This window comes from Sinocyclocheilus rhinocerous, unplaced genomic scaffold, assembly GCF_001515625.1.
Source record: "Sinocyclocheilus rhinocerous isolate Xijiao unplaced genomic scaffold, SAMN03320098_v1.1 scaffold105, whole genome shotgun sequence".
In the NCBI taxonomy this organism is placed as follows: Eukaryota; Metazoa; Chordata; class Actinopteri; order Cypriniformes; family Cyprinidae; genus Sinocyclocheilus; species Sinocyclocheilus rhinocerous.
In genome coordinates, this window is record NW_015631061.1 from 305,014 (window position 1) to 321,290 (window position 16,277).

At 37.5% G+C, this 16,277-nt stretch overlaps 2 protein-coding genes across 4 annotated transcripts in view; both read right to left on the bottom strand.

The window, feature by feature from the left end:
• Nucleotides 1–11,265, bottom strand: part of poln (polymerase (DNA directed) nu) — a 58,511-nt gene extending 47,246 nt beyond the window's left edge. Inside the window, exons 1-15 of the mRNA XM_016554218.1 lie at nucleotides 11,151–11,265; nucleotides 10,860–10,941; nucleotides 9,129–9,931; nucleotides 8,619–8,740; nucleotides 6,836–7,366; nucleotides 5,650–5,813; nucleotides 5,293–5,405; nucleotides 4,662–4,810; nucleotides 4,471–4,539; nucleotides 4,319–4,379; nucleotides 3,709–3,773; nucleotides 3,164–3,247; nucleotides 2,875–2,967; nucleotides 2,407–2,517; nucleotides 2,125–2,190 (exon numbers count right to left, since the gene is read on the bottom strand). Of these exons, the coding sequence (XP_016409704.1) occupies nucleotides 2,125–2,190; nucleotides 2,407–2,517; nucleotides 2,875–2,967; nucleotides 3,164–3,247; nucleotides 3,709–3,773; nucleotides 4,319–4,379; nucleotides 4,471–4,539; nucleotides 4,662–4,810; nucleotides 5,293–5,405; nucleotides 5,650–5,813; nucleotides 6,836–7,366; nucleotides 8,619–8,740; nucleotides 9,129–9,931; nucleotides 10,860–10,941; nucleotides 11,151–11,265 (2,628 nt within the window). The remainder of the gene's footprint in view (nucleotides 1–2,124; nucleotides 2,191–2,406; nucleotides 2,518–2,874; nucleotides 2,968–3,163; nucleotides 3,248–3,708; nucleotides 3,774–4,318; nucleotides 4,380–4,470; nucleotides 4,540–4,661; nucleotides 4,811–5,292; nucleotides 5,406–5,649; nucleotides 5,814–6,835; nucleotides 7,367–8,618; nucleotides 8,741–9,128; nucleotides 9,932–10,859; nucleotides 10,942–11,150) is intronic.
• Nucleotides 11,266–11,662: 397 nt separating this feature from the next.
• Nucleotides 11,663–16,277, bottom strand: part of haus3 (HAUS augmin-like complex, subunit 3) — a 15,376-nt gene continuing 10,761 nt past the window's right edge. Inside the window, exons 3-5 of one of the 3 annotated variants that reach the window (XM_016554203.1) lie at nucleotides 14,695–15,149; nucleotides 14,303–14,588; nucleotides 11,663–12,188 (exon numbers count right to left, since the gene is read on the bottom strand). In XM_016554203.1, the coding sequence (XP_016409689.1) occupies nucleotides 11,973–12,188; nucleotides 14,303–14,588; nucleotides 14,695–15,149 (957 nt within the window). In that variant the 3' untranslated portion in view covers nucleotides 11,663–11,972. Of the gene's footprint in view, nucleotides 12,189–12,751; nucleotides 12,787–14,302; nucleotides 14,589–14,694; nucleotides 15,150–16,277 lie in introns of those variants that run through there. The other 2 variants (XM_016554204.1, XM_016554205.1) reach the window with 2 other exon arrangements.

Consider the following 16,277-nt stretch of genomic DNA (forward strand, 5'->3'; position numbering starts at 1 on the left):
CAAATAAAATCCAAAAAACACTGACTGATTGTGGGAATCAGACATACCATTAAAATTACACAACCTACTCTATGTGATTGGACACAACTTTGATTATCCCTAACAGTCTCGGTTTCATTATCAAAAAATTTAATATGGCATTTACCTTTGACTAAGGTCTACAGAGACACAGACAGACACGCACACACGCACGCACGCACGCACGCACACAATCGATAAAATTTTTTAGGTCAGTAAGATTTGTTTTTTTTATTTTAAAGAAGTTTCTTAGCTTCACTGCATTTATTTGATCAAAAATACAGTAAAAACAGTACAGTAACATTGTGAAAAATTATTACAATTTAAAATAACTGTTTTCTGTATTCTGTCTTGATATTTACTTTGAAAGCTGACGCTTGCGATTATGGTAAGGGGCGTTACATTTCCGACGCGTGCTTGACGTGTTCGGCCAATCACAATGCACTGGGTCAGCTGGCCAATCAAAGCAGACTGCGCTTGTCAAAGGGGGGGCCTTGTTGAAAACGAAGCTTTTGAGAGAGGCGGGGCATAGAGGACCTACAATAATGTACAGTATTTGAAAAATAATGTGTTTTTTTAACATTAAAGCATGTCAACATATTCTGTTACACCAAATACACAAAATAATGATCTTTAAAATAGCATCATGTGACCCCTTTAATATATTTAAAAATCATATTTATTCCTGTAATGGCAAAGCAGATTTTCAGCCCCCATTACTCTAGTTTTCATGATCCTTCAGAAATTATTCTAACATGTTGAAATAGTACTCAAGAAACATTTCATATTATTATTCTATGTTGAAAACAATTGTGCTGCATAATATTTTTGTGGAAGCCATCATACATTTATTTTGGAAAATTCTTTGATGAACAAAGTTCAAAAGAACAGCATTTATGAAAATCCAAAATCTATTGTAACATTATAAATGTCTTTACTTTTGATCAATTTAATGCATTGTTTCTAAATAAAAGTATTAATTTCTTTTTTCTTTAAATCTTACCAAGCACAAATTTTTGAGCGGCAGTGTACACACATAAGACGTCAAATACACATACAAAGCCTTACTAACATCTAACATCTGAAGGGCTCACAAAATACACAGAATATAGCACAAAAATCAGCTATGAAGAACTGAATCTAATCCTTCTTAAATCCAGATTGCCTGAAAGCTTCTGGCTTAGTCTTGCTCATGAAGGATTTTAAAAGAGTAAGAGAAGGGAAAGAAGTAAAGTACAGTACGAAAGGCAAAATTGTAGGGGCATGCCTGCTGGTTTGATGACATAGTGAAAAAACTAAACTAAAACTAAACCACTGGAGCACAGAGAAACAGAAGTATTAAAAAGTTAAGCCAAACAGGGAATTGCAGGTGAATTTCAGCTTTAATTTCAGTTATTCAGTATGATTCTGCATCATTTGAACTCTCAGGATGATCTATCCCTAGGCTGCAATTAATGGCCAATGATTTTTCTCAATTAGTCCTAGCAGCTAATGAAGCTCATTTATATGCTAGCTCATCAGTGGAAATAATTTTGTTAATGCAGTGGTTACAGTTACAATACTCAAATGGACAAACCACCAGAGATGACTTAACTGAATTCAGTATGAAGGAGACACAGATCATTCATAAATGTATGTGACAAGTGTGAGGTGTGAGGGATGTCTTAGAGCCCCAAATAATGACAAGCTCAATTATTTTAAAGAAAGAATGACTAGAATGATGGATTAAAAATTTATCTGAAGGAAGGAGATATTATTAGAGGACAGTGTTCTCTGAGTGAGTGTAGTGTTGCAACAGTGTAAATCGTACAGCAAATGAATGCTGGACCCTGAGACAGACCTAGAGATGATCTATCGATTTGTCACAACACTAGAGTGAGCAAGAGAGGAGGAATGGTACAACATAGTGGGGCAGCAAATAGTTGTATCCCAGTCTCAGAGGGGCTTTTTTTTTTCATAAAAAATTGTGGGAGTGTGTGCATGTGTCTGAAAGAGAAACAGAGCATGACAAAATACCTAGAAAAGTGAAGGAGAGAAAAGGGAGGACAAATCAATAGTAAACAGGCATGTGATTGAGAGTTGAAAGGGCAAATTAGAAGTACTCACAGGATGTTTAGCAGACAGTCTGCCGCTCACTGTACTTGTCTGATTCCATGTGGAAGAAATGAACGTCTGAGAAGCAGAGAAACAGAAAACAAAAAGCACAAAATTTACTAAACAACGATCATCTGTTAATTCTGTCAGCTTAAGTCATTTATAGAGCATTCAAAATCAACAGAGGTAAAAATAATAATATTGAAAAAATAATAATATAATGACTCAAATGTGACACTCTTGTGCTGCCACCTAGTGTGCATGATTTGATTTCTAAAATTCTGTATGTCTCACCTTGCTCATGCAAGACAAAATGCCATCCACAAATGCAGTCTTGTTTTTGTGAATCTGTCTGTATTCAAGTATGATTTTTGGCAGTGGATGCAGCTTCTGTAGTTGTAATAGCTAAAATAGTGCAAAAAAGCCAGAAACTGAATTAAAACTGATACATTCTACTTTCAATTTTAGTTAAAGAATCATAGGTGATGAATAAAAAAAAACATTAATTCATGCTCTTAGATATCTAAGAATGTCTAAATAATATGCTGAATATGCAGAGTTACATGCAAGTAACCCTAAGACAAGCCCTAATCTAACCCTAACCCTATAGTAAGTACATGCAGTTAATTAATATTACTCAGTGCTTAAATATATAATTACACTGTAGCAAGGACACCTTAAAATAAAGTGTAACCACAATAACATCCATTTTGAACACCTCATGTTTGTTTGCACATATAAGGACATTAAATGTGTACTCACTGCTGTTTCTGATGTGGACTGCTGTTTTTTGATTGTTTTGGGAAGCTTTTTATTCTCACAAAGTTCATGTAAACGCAGCTTCTCGAACAGGATCTGAAAAGAGGAGGTTTGTCATACATATTTCTAATTACATTACAGTAACTATCAACATATAAGTGACAACAAAACCTACCTAATAGACAACATTTACAAGCCCTAATGGGCATCATAGGGCATCTATGATTATGCTCAGAAATGATGTCAAGGCAGATAACTAGCAAAGTTTCAAACGCCTTTCAAAAACACTGACCAGTCTGAGCTGTGCACTGCTGGACACCAAGAACTTCTGACCTGCAGCCTGGTGAGCCTCCTGCTCTAACTGCTTCAGCTTAGACTGAGAAAGAGAGAGAGCGCAAGAGAGAACCTTGCTAGAAGGGTGCTGCTGCTCATTTGGACACTTTCAAATACAGAAGGTACAATAACACCCCACAGAGAATAATCCTGAAGTGTTTAATTAATCGATTCCCTTCTTCTGAGAGAACTGAGGGAGGATGAGAGGGATGTACAAAGCAGAAGAATGACAGAAGAGGAGGAAATGTGAAGAGTGCAGGAGTTTATGAAATAAATATATACACAAAGCACTCAAGAAAACAATATATATGTGCATTCGTGAGGGAGAAGGCAAGAGATATGAAAAGAGATGGTAATGTTCTTTTTGAGAAAGCAGATGCCAGCAGTGGTAGATCTAGTCAATAATATTAACTACACACAATATACCCTCAATTCTTCCTTAGGGAAGACAGACCTGAGAAAATCACGGTTTATGGCTGTTTATAGAATCATACACACTCCTACCCCTAGCAACTCTGAAGTATTTTTCATGGCCTCCTTGTCCACATGCATTTTATAGCTTTCCATAACTGAGAGAGAGAGAGGGAACAATGTTAATGCAGCAAGTCAAAATTATTGGCTTTATTGTAAATGCAAAACTAAATCTAATTCATTAGACAGTGATATATAACTCCCTTCTTAAACAGCATTTCATTTCAGACTGTGAAAGTAAATTTAAAGATATAAAGAATGAATGTGCTGTACTAAAGCTATATTCAATCGATTAAGTGACTAAAGAATATATTAATTCCCATGTCATTCCAGTGCCTAACTCACAAATTACATGATTAAGCAAGAAAATGCATATGACAGCATCTGAAACAACTGGCAAAATTCAAATAGTGTCATTTGTGGCGATTTCAAAATTTCACGATAAACAACATATACATGTTTGTGCATACAGTGATGGAAAAAGAAATGCCAGTGACAAACATTCAAAAAGAAGTTTAGAACTGTTTCAAGTAAAAACTGAAATAAACTTATGATTATACCATGAAATGAATAGATCAGGAAATGCAATGACATTCTGAGTTAAATCATTCACTTTTTATCTCTAGAATCTGTTTGCTCAGACCTGCCAGAATTGGAATCATCTTTTGTTCTATGCCAGAATAGAGCTGCCACAGCCCCTGAGTCTATAGACAAAGAAACAGAAAATTGAGAGCTTGAGAGAAAACTGAGAAACATTGTACATGCTTTATTTAGAAAAGATTCATTTTAAATTACCTGAAGCTTGTTATGCAGTTCCACCATTAGATTGTATAAGAGAGACAAGTTTGAGATCACTTGAGTCACCTGATAAGCAGTAAAGAGAGACACAATGGCACTGTAAAAGTGTAATTTCAAAGTCGAAATTCAGACACACCACTGCGGTCTTTTCTGAACACCATTTGTTGAATCAAGTGTGTATATCTGACCTTGGCTTGCCCAAGTACAGGTTGCAGTGTTGTGGACGTAACTGAATGCGAGTAGTGCTTGCAAAGCAGGGTCTGGAAGCAGGATGCAGAATTGGCAGGATCTAACAACCATGCTGAAATCTGAGGATCCATCACATGACACCCCAACACTGCACAGAAACAAATATTACCCACATTACTACTGTTCCCACATTTTAAAAATTAGATTCATTAAAGGTCTATATTTAATGGTAATGTTAACATTTAAAGTTTTTCTCTCTTGATTTTAAGCATAATTTTAAGAGCGTCTCGTGTGCATCAACATAAGCAGGAACATTTGACTTAATATATACGTTTATACTATATTTTAAGTTATTATAAGTTTATATGAGTTAACAACATAAATGTCACATATTTGCTTGTTTAATCATTGACTTAGAAATAGTAAATAAAATATTTATGTTAGAATATAATAAAGAATTTTCACACTTTTCAAATCAACTTTGTGCTGTTTTAATACAATAACTCCTAAAACATTGTTTATATCCTGCTGAAAAAAGATTTTCAATGTAGTCTTTTGAGCTCCTATTCTATATAACATGGTAACTGTTTAAATAGTCAGAGATAAAAATAAAAACTTTATGTGTGCCACCTTGTTTCCAGCTCAAGTCTTTGCTGAAGTGTTTCAGTGCTGTGCGAAGTAGGTCTTTAGCTTTAAAGCATACAAATGGCTTTGTGTCACACATCATCTGCATGAGCATCTCTCTAAGGACGCACAGAAATACAGATACAAAGTAAAACACACTGAACATCACCTACAGCATCCACAAATGTCCTCACCTACACTCAATTTCACATTACATCTGTAACAGTATCCCTTTAAAGGAAAACAAATAACTAATGCTACTTGCCATCTGTGACAGAAAAACAGCAAGGACACAATAAGGACAGCAGTTACATGTAAATACCTCTCTGTCGCTTCTCGTTTCCTCTCCAAACACAAACACACCTGGTAAAGACATCCTGCTTTTGTGTATAGTCTTGTTGGGCCCAAGCTGGTGCCTGCTCTAGTCTGAGGTACAGCACCCTCTCTGGTGGTCTGTCCTGTGGTCCCTCTGAATTCAATTCCCTCTTTAGCAGAACCAGAAGGCCACACACTGAAGGGCTCAGCTTCTTTAGGACATTGAATATATCCAGCCATTAATTCTCACATACAGTACCACTCATACAACATTCAGTTTGCCGCATAATTTGCAGCAAATCTATCTTAATCTTAATTAATTAATTACTTTTTTTATGTTTTTCATAGAAGTCTCATGCTGCATTTTGGCTGCATCTATACGATAAAAAATACAGCAAAACTGTAATAATCTGAAATACTATAACAATTTAAAATAACCGTTTTCTATTTGAAAATATTTAAAAATGTAATTCATTCTTGCGATGGTGAAGCTGAATTTTCAGCAGCCATTACTCCAGTCTTCAGTGTCAAACGATCATCCCCTTTGAACAGTAGTGTACAGTATATCCAACAAAATTTGTAGTACAGCCAAAGCTTAAAGGGGTCATATGATATTGCTAAAAAGAACATTATTTTGTGTATTTGGTGTAATGAAATGTGTTTATGCGGTTTAAGGTTAAAAAAACACATTATTTTCCACATACTGTACATTATTGTTTCTCCTCTATGCCCCGCCTTTCTGAAACGCGTCGATTTTTACAAAGCTCATCGGTCTGAAAAGCGAGGTGTGCTCTGATTGGCCAGCTATCCAGTGCGTTATGATTGGCCGAATACCTCAAGCGTGTGACGGAAATGTTACGCCCCTACCATACTGTGATGCCCTGTCAGGCCGGAGCGACGAGACAAAAACATTAAAACCCATTATAAACGAGGCATTTGTTGCATCCAGTGGGGACATAATTACGGATTATAATGATTTATACTGTCTTTTTACATGTTGCGTTGCATCGTGCCGCGTAAATATAAAACCATGTCGGCATTTGTGATCAGAGAAATGACAAACAACAGCGCTACTCTACACTGCCCAAAACTCGCGTTTGAATCATCAGTGGCAAATCCTTTAAATGAAAACGTACTTACAGTCGGTGAGTCAGAACAGCCGGCATTGTAGTATACTCTACTCCCTTTAATAATTTAGCTCAATGAATATCATCTAGTGACTCTGTAATCACACCTGTTCTGGGTCCAATTGTATGGTGCCATCTTGGTATACCATGGTAACAACAAATGCTTTGACTTTTCCTGCCTCCTCTAACAAACACTCTCTCTCCTCTTGTGAGAGACGGCCTGTGTCACACACCCTGGGATCAGAGGTCAAACAAAAGGCCCCTTTAGTGCTTGCTGTGGTTCCATCTTCTTTTCTGTCTGTTTCTGAAGGCATTTCATTGCTTCGTTTGGATCCTGACAGACTTGGATCAGAGAGCTTTGGGGATTTGGAGTGATTTGGTTTATTGCATCCTTGACTCTTTAATTCTTTCTGTGGTCGGAGAGGATGTCTCTGCATCTTGACGTTGGGCTGTTGAAGTTTTGGTTTTAGGAGTTTTATTGAGCCCTTTACTTTTGCCTTGTGGAAGAGCTGCGAGGGGAACCTGAGGGCTCTGAGTGTCTTTTTGCGCAACTCATGTGATGAAATGATCTTAGGAGCTTCCTGTGAGGATCCAGGGGGTTCACATTTATGCTTTGGAAATGATTTCATCTCACCAGCCTGTATGTGTTAAGACAACAAATGCAAGTAGAGTTAAAGAAGAGGACATTTGAGTTCAAATGAGCTCTTATTACATGTGAAGAAAATATTCCACACAATTCAAATAAAGCCAATTCCATAACTTCAAAAAGCTTAAATCGGCAGCAGACAGCCATCCACACACAACCCTCCTATTCAGAGTTTGGCTGTCAGCGCCAGACAAATCAGCTTAAAAAAAGCTTCAATACGAGAATATGTACACACAGTTCCCAGGCTGTCACTTATAAAGCTTTCTAAAGCAGTTTTTAGGCTGATGCACCCACACTTTTATCGCTGCTAGGACAAGTCTTCGTCTGGTACTTCTCAACCTCTGAATGACCCCTGTGATTCTTTACGTAACAGACATCTGCAGCAGAGCAGGAGACTTCCATTATTCATTAATAGGCTGTTTCACCTTGAAAGGAGTTCAAATAAAACTACACCAAGCATTCAGGATCAAAACATTCTTGCACACTAGATAACTGATCCCTAGATAAGTGAGGCTTTTTAATGTTCATGCTATTTTTAGAACATCTAGCATTTAGTGTTCTTTGTCTAGATAAGTCTTGGGATTTCACATTTTTACTCTTTAACTAATTCTTTCCTCACTTTTTCTCTTTCTGCAACTTGTGTGAATGTATGATTCCGTATATTTATGTGTTAGATTAGTTTATATGTCTTAGATTTATCCAATAAAGTCTTATTTATATTGAAAAGTAGTATCTTGTGTTTTGTGCTTACAAGTTAATGTCTTAAACTGACAATCTTGTTACTGTGCTAATAAATAGTTTTCACTACATTTTGGATATTAACATCCATGCGGAGTTGACGATATACGGCTCGTTGAATGAATCGCTGGCCGACTCAGTGATCAGCCGTAAAACAGTAATTCTGTCCAAATTATTCCCTTTGAGCTAAATTGACCTGTCTCCCTTACAACATTTTTAATATATATGAGAGAAAAAACAGCAAGCAGAAACTGAAATTATAGGCCTAAAGACGTGTCAGAGCTGTGGCCTAGTAGTGTTTCACAATCTTATTTCTTCCTTTCCAACATCTATTTAGCATATTATTAGCAAAAGCTAAACATTAAAAAATATTAGGTTCAATTAATAAAATCTAAGTAGATAAAAAGAGGAATGTTGAGATTCAGAAAATCAGACAAACACATCTCTGATGACATAACATCTGAGAGAAGGACTGCCTTCTCTCAGCACTGGAGTCAGTACATTACCTGAGAGTGGGGCTGGATGCTGTGCTGCACTCCATCACTGGTGGGGGGTCCTGTGGATTCCACCTTTCCATCTCTCTCTCCAACAAGCATCAGAAATGTATTCTCAACTGCCTGGGGAGAATCTGCGTGTATGATAAAAAGAGTGAATAGTGTCTCAGCATTGTCACTGGCATGTGGATGCATGCATCTCATTTCTGCCCAGTGGGTAGTGTCTGTTTGTTGCATCATTAGCTTGTACGTAGCTGACACAAAAAAAAATAATGTAAAAGCTATATGCCATCTAAAACCATTTTAAACAGCATTTTGTAAATCTTGATAAAACTTGGTTGGTTTACAAGAACAAAGGACTGGTTTACAAGAACAAATTATTTGCAAATCAGACATTACCAGCCTTGATAAGGCTGACACATTGGGAGAATGGCTTACATGTGAAATAGTAGGGCTGCAATATGAAGATTTTTCGAAAAATGTATTTGTACGGTCTAGCAGACCATCAAGCACTGTACTTACTTGTTCTGCTCTTGGTAATCTCTCTTCTTTCAGAGCCACAGTCTTCTTTTTCCTCCACTGAGTCCAGTATTTCACCTGACCTAACAGGTGTGTCTTGCACACATTCGAGGACAGAGACACTTCCACATATTTCAGCATGTACACACCTTTCCACTGGAAGTGACAATTCAGAGTTTCTGCTATTTTGCCAGTAATGGCTGCTCTCCAGGTCCTCAGACTTAGATGTTGGTTTCTCTACATTAGACATATGATTACTATGCTGCACTTGTATGATCACAGCTTGGTCAGCTCTGGCCTCTTTTGAGATGTCTTCAAAAACAGACTCACTGCTATCTTTTGCCGTCAACCCCAATCGACAACTCCAAAATGGCTCTATCTGTCCAGTCCTCTGCTGCTTGTCCACAATATCAATCCTCTTTTCTTCTTCTCCAGATGCTGGATGACAGTTGTTAGTAGGAAATGTATGCTGCCCAAAGCTGAACTTCTTTACTGGAGCCTCATGTTGTTCACAACCTACTGGGTCTTTTTCAGAGGGGCTTGCTGGTTGAATCCAACTCCTCTTCCTGAAGGTCAGTCTATGGATCTCTGCTTCTGTCATAATGCCTGGTCTAGCCTGAGGGCTCCCAATGCTATTTAAGCGGAACATATGTAAACTGTCTTCTCCCTGTGCTACCGGTATATAAGGCTGGACGTTGGGCTTTATCATATCACCAGCATAGTACAGTGCAAACCTCTCATTACTGGTCACATCCTTTAACTTGAAGTGGTTTGAATCTTCCACCAGATCATTAGAATCCAATGTTCTAAAGACATGAAATAAGAGATAACATGATCAGAAAATAGAAACTATCAGTGTAAACTTGTTTAAGACTAGGACTTTTCTATGTACTGTACATAAACAGCATTTTAAAATATCAAAAAAGTAAAATGAAGTTATTTTATTTGTAGTTATGTATACACAGAGGTGTAAAGTATTGGAGTAAATGTAATTAATTACTGTACTTAAGTATCTTTTGGGGTACTTTGTAGTTGTACTGAGTATCAAAGATATTAGCAACTTTTACTCTTTACTTCACTACATATTTGAATGAGTATCTGTACTCTTTACTCCACTACATTTGAAATGAGTGTTGCAGTTACACATTACATTTTGCATGGACCTAGCTTTTTCTGCAGCAGTTTATTTCTGCTACAAAAGACGTGATACTGCCTATTACAGGTCACTGAAAGTACTGCATCTTGTGCGTTTTGCCCTTACTCACCCAAACTTGTCAACAAGACTAGTTTATGTTGCCAGTCATTCTGTTCTTTGTTCCCTTTGGTTTTTGTTTTTTGGCTTATTGTTTGTTCTAGTTTTTCCATGAAATACCAGCACATAGATCCTTACCTCTTCCTGTTTTCCGCAGCTTCTCCACAACGTTACAGTTTTTTCACTGACATGTCTCTTTGACTAGTGCATCTTTGAGCCTATATTTAGTATAAGTAAAATACTTAAGTACTGTTAAAATCAGATACTCTAAGACTTTTACTCAAGTTGTTTTGGAATTGGTGACTTGTAACGTGTAGTGGAGTAATTTTCACTGTAAGGTATCTGTACTTTTACTCAAGTATGGTTTTTAGGTACTCTTTACACCTCTGTGTATACATTATTATTGACATAATATATGCACAGCAAATATCTAAATATTAAACTGTTGTTACTGTAGATGCTGTATCAGCGGTATTACTCACCTGTTTTCCCCTGCAAACAAATCTTTATTTCTGTCATCTCTGCCCTGCTGCTGAGACAGTCCGAAACCTCTACCAGATAAGCCTGTAATTTTTAATAGTTAAAGATTCCCTCAGACAGAAAAATATTTAAACCATTTTTAACACGTTTGTGAACTAGTCTTTCTCAAAGTCACCAAGCCTAGCTCAAAAGTTTTAACTTGAGTGTTAATACCCAATAAAATGCAGCTTCCTGTTGGCCATAACTTGCCTCAAGTTAATAATATTTTTTAGAATATTCTGTTTCTGACTCACTAGCTCTGCTTCTGTCTGTTCTATGCACATACTGGACCCGAAGGGCTGATATGACGCTCTGTGCAGCTGCAGAGAGAGGTGCTGTGTTCAGACTGCTGCAGAGGTAGCTTTCCATCTCATTTGCTGCTCTCCTAGTCTGTCTTAAGCCTGTAGACACACATTCAGAAAAATAGCAGTCCAATCTAAGCAGAAGGTGCTAGATTCATATCTAACAACAAAGGAACCAAACATGCACATGCAACACAATATTTGGCTGCTGTCATACTCTTCCACAACACAATATATGAGTGGAAATCCATTGTTCCAATGTCTGTCAGTCAACTCAGATCTATCAAAAGATAATACACTTAGTCGGCTGGTGCTTTTCAGGCGGTCTTTTTTAATGAGATGAAAATCCTAAATGTATTGAGGCAAAGAATCAAACTGCATTTATAAAACATTTAAAACACACACAAAAAAGATTTGCTGAAACACTGAGATTACAAATTATGTTTATTTACAAAGATACAACTATTAAATCACCCAAAAACTGTAAGAAACATGATATATACAAGGTGCAGTACATTTGTTAAAGTACAAATGCAAATTGATGTGAAACTGTACATACTAAATACAAATTTGTCATACCTAAAGAACATTAAGCAGATATCAGAAATAAAGAATAAAAAAAATGAGTATATCAGATCTACGGAGCTCCATAACAGAAGCAACAATAGTCCATGTTCTTATCTGCATAAAACATTAATTTTTTTTTTTAAAGCAGGGGCCCCTGTATTGTTGGCTTGAGTAGACAAAGGAGTAGACAAAGTCTACGTTCTGATTCTACATAACCCCTGCTTGAGCCTCTATATCTCTCACTGCTCTGCTGAGCAGTCTTGGGTCCAGATGGAAATAAACATACAGTTCTCTCTCTCTCCTCAGGGTGGCACTGCGTTCAAGCCTCCCTCGTTTGGACTTCAAGTCCCCAACTATGTCCTGTAGAGACGTGTACAAGGCCTTCTGCTTGACCTCCAACTCATCAAGAACTATTGTGAGCTCCTAAACAGAGAGAGTGGGTGGGAAAAAGTCAGACAGAGAGCAGGAGGTGCCAAGTACAGAGGCAGGCAGAAAGCGTGACAGGCATAGTAAAAGTAAAAGAAGGAAAATGGCATGTACATGACAGTGTGTACGGTGGAAAATAGTTTGAAAAGGTGAGATGAAGAGCAGGGAGAGAGAGAGAGATGGAGTTAAAAAACTTGCAATTATCCCTGTTCTGCTTGATATGTTATGGAAATACACATAACCCAATCTACACATGAACTCATTAAAGTGCCCCTATTATGGGTTATGAAAGGCTCATATTTTGGTTTTGGGAGTCCCCAACAACAGGTTGACATGCATGCAAGGTCAAAAAACAGTTTCATTGTCTTATAATATGCATTTATTTTTACCTTATTTGCTAAACGACTCCTAAACGATTCGCTCAACAATTAATTTTTCCAAACCCCTCCTTTGCGTGAAGCTAATCTGCAGTGATTGGTCCGATTGGTCTCATTTTCATTTCATCATGAGCCTGTAATGCCCGATAAAGCGCAGTGCTGCTTTGTGTACAGCGTTACCGGGGAAACAGCTATTTTTACCGCTCCAAAAGCTGCACCTAGTGGCAAAGAATGAATTAGCATTTTCATTCAGACCAACACAAAAATCAAGTTTTCCCAAGTCTGCGTGCGCAACAAGTGGGCGGGCAATATGCTAATGATTCATGTTGATGTCAACATGAAACAGCTAGAAATTCGTTTTAAAAACGACTCGTTTCCATGATTCAGAGTCAACTCTTTCTTTTGAGAGACAATAACATTATACACGGTGCACTTTCAGATTTAAAACTTTGCAGGATGTTTTCATTCACTTAGAGCTGTGTTACACACTGCATGAAAAGTAATTTTCAAAAATCAATAATAGGGGCACTTTAACACTGATCGCTTACTGTGTACACAAGTACAGAGACCAACAACAAATACAAATGATAAACAGAACTAATTTAATTGACTGCAATGTAATTAAACTAATTACATTTAAATTCTGCATTACAATGAGAAGGGAAGAAGAGTAAAATATTAGGCGTTACAATTAATTATATAATTGTTTTTAATGTCATTCCAGCTGCTATGTCTATTTTCATGGCAAATCCAGGTTAAAATATAAAAATAGATAAAACTAAAAAGTAAATGTTATAGATCCATTTTTAATACAACTTTTTCAGGAGTAACTTTGTTAAAAAAAAAAAAAAAAAAAGCTTTTCAAGGGTGTCAGCAAAACAAAAGTGTTTTCAGAGGACTAGAAATATCACAGTTCAATAAACTTTGTTTCACAGACAGTGAGGTGTTGCAGTGACACGAAAGAAAACATAAGCCATAGACAATTTTAAACCTTTTCACTAAGAATGAAAACACAAAGGGCCAGATATACTAACAGCTCATATCAGTGCAAACTCTCTTTTGACAAAAAAAACCTACTGTCAATATGTACTAAAGTCATGGATTGAAAAATCATTAAAAAAAAAAAAAAAAGGTATTTTTGCAGCTAACCTTATTGCATTTGTAGAAGTTTACCCTTCAGATGCAAAATGTATGGGAGGAGAGTATTTAAATGAATAGGGGTTTGCAGTACTACTTGAAAAATGGTCATTATTTAACACCCAAAAAAGCATGTCTTAATCATTACGCTCCTGTATTGTTAGTGGATTACCTGCATCTGATTATCACTGGCTCTGCTTGTTTGTGACCCTGTGCTAATTTGAGCTGCTCTTAGTAAATTGCATTGTTCATTATGGATATGAGCATGCTGTGTTTGTATTCTTTCATTTGAACATTTTCAGTAGATCACCTGCAAAATTTTCACTCCCATCTGCGCTTTTAAGGGCTTGCAGTCTCACGCTAATTTGCCCTGTTTAGTAAATCTGGCCCATATAATCTTAAAACAGCAAATAAAAATAAAAAACAGTGCATAAAAACACCAAAACCCCACACCAAACAATTACGACCAACCACTAAGAGATGCATGCTTTTTATAATCATGAATATGATGATTAATCTGCTCACGTTTCTTGGGATTCACAAAGGATGATGTTGAAAATGGCGGTGAGGTTGAGAAAAAAGAACAGAAAGACATACCTGTGCATGAGGGCAGAACTCCAGTGCAGGTGTGGCTATAGCACATACCTGCGGCCTCAGAAGAGGCTGCACAATGTCCGAGTACGCCACTTGGTCGAGTGCATCTCGGTCACTTTCTAACCGAGCTCCAGTATAGGCTCGCTCTCGTCTGGCCCCATCCAAAGCCTCTTGTACAGTGACCAAATCCTCCTGTAGTTTAAAGGCTGCTGTTTCCAGCCTACTGTAGGTTTGGAATGGATCCTCTTTCTCCGTGGGGGCCTTACCCAACTCAAGCATCTGCAGCAACCTGAGGGATGAACATATAGAACGTATAGAAATAGATGAAGATATAGTCTTACAAACCCAAACTGCATTACATAGTACAAAACTTATCCCCACTCATGGTGGGTTACCTGCTAAAGGCTGTGTCCTTGGAGGTGATGACCTGTTGTTTAGCATTAGAACCAAGGTAAAGGACTTGAGTTAAGTGAGGCTGTGTCAGAATGTTTTCTCTCTGAGCAGCAGCTTCTGCTGCCCCTTCCAGCCTCTTCAGTATTTCATCAAGCTGCTTCATCACCCTCTTCCCCATAAGGAGCTCTGCATCCTGGGCCAGACGCACAAGTTCGAAGAAGGCCTTTTGACAGAGAAGCTGGTCACAAACTTCAGTCTGCCTGGAGGTGTAGTAATTTTGCCTGGCTAACTGAAGAGCGAGGTCACCACGCACCACAGGGATATTAAGGAGGCGGGCACAGTCTCGTAACACGGAGCGGACTGGGTCTAACATAAGGGACTGAATTTCAGACTGAATATAGAGGATCTCAGAGTGTAGATCAGGCTCAAGCCTGCTTGCCTGTGAGTAGCACAGAGACTACGAGAGGAAGGGAATGAAAATTAGACACATTTAGAGGTATACTCAATTCAAGGGACAGAAAATATTGCCTCAATTGTATCATTAAAGGGGTCATATGATGCTATTTAAGATCATTATTTTGTGTATTTGGTGTAACAGAATATGTTGACATGCTTTAATGTTCAAAAAACACATTATTTTTCAAATACTGTACATTGTAGTTCCTCTATGCCCCGCCTCTCTCAAACGCATCGTTTTCTACAAAGCCCCCCCTTCCGACAAGCACAGTCTGCTCTGATTGGCCAGCTGACCCTGTGCATTGTAACTGGCCGAACACCACAAGCACGCGTCTGAAATGTAACGCCCCTTTCCATAATCGCGAGCTTCAGCTTTCAACACAAATGTAAAGACAGTAAATAATGTCCTTAGTTTTACCATCAGTTCAAACCCGAAAGGGGAACAGAGTCGCGTGACAGACACAGTGATGATGCTCGTAGAATAAATGAAACTTGTTTTATGCTTTCAAATAATTAGACATGCTAAAACAGAATTTGGTTACAATAAAACATAAGGTTGGAAAAATAAAACATTTCATAGGGCCCTAAACATGTAATATTTGTTAAACTTTTAATAAATTGATGTTAAATTGTTTAAGTTTCATGATTTTAATTAATTCGACATGCTTTTTGATTAATAAAATGTAATTTAACCATTAAAAAGGAGTCCAAAAAAATACAGACCCCCACCCCCAAAGCCGTAAACCTGGGGGAAACACTGGGTACTGTATATAGAATACAGTATATAGCCTACATAAACAGAATATACAGTATATACATTAGGGCTGTCAAAAAGAAATTCAAATTTCGAATATTCGTCGAATTTAAAATAAAAATCCACATTTAAAAGATATTGCATTTCACATATTTTTTCAAAGATAGTCGTGTTATTTTATTATGCTTTAAAGAAACGTGCATAATATTTTGCTCGATGCGCCCTCTTGTGGCCTCAAGAGAGAAGGGCTCATATCGGGCGATAATATCGGCTAAACGATATATCGGTCGGGCTCTAATTTGCAGTACACAAGCCACGATTAAGAAAGCTGACTCCACTGTGATGTGACCCTGTCTCTCTCTCACACACACACAC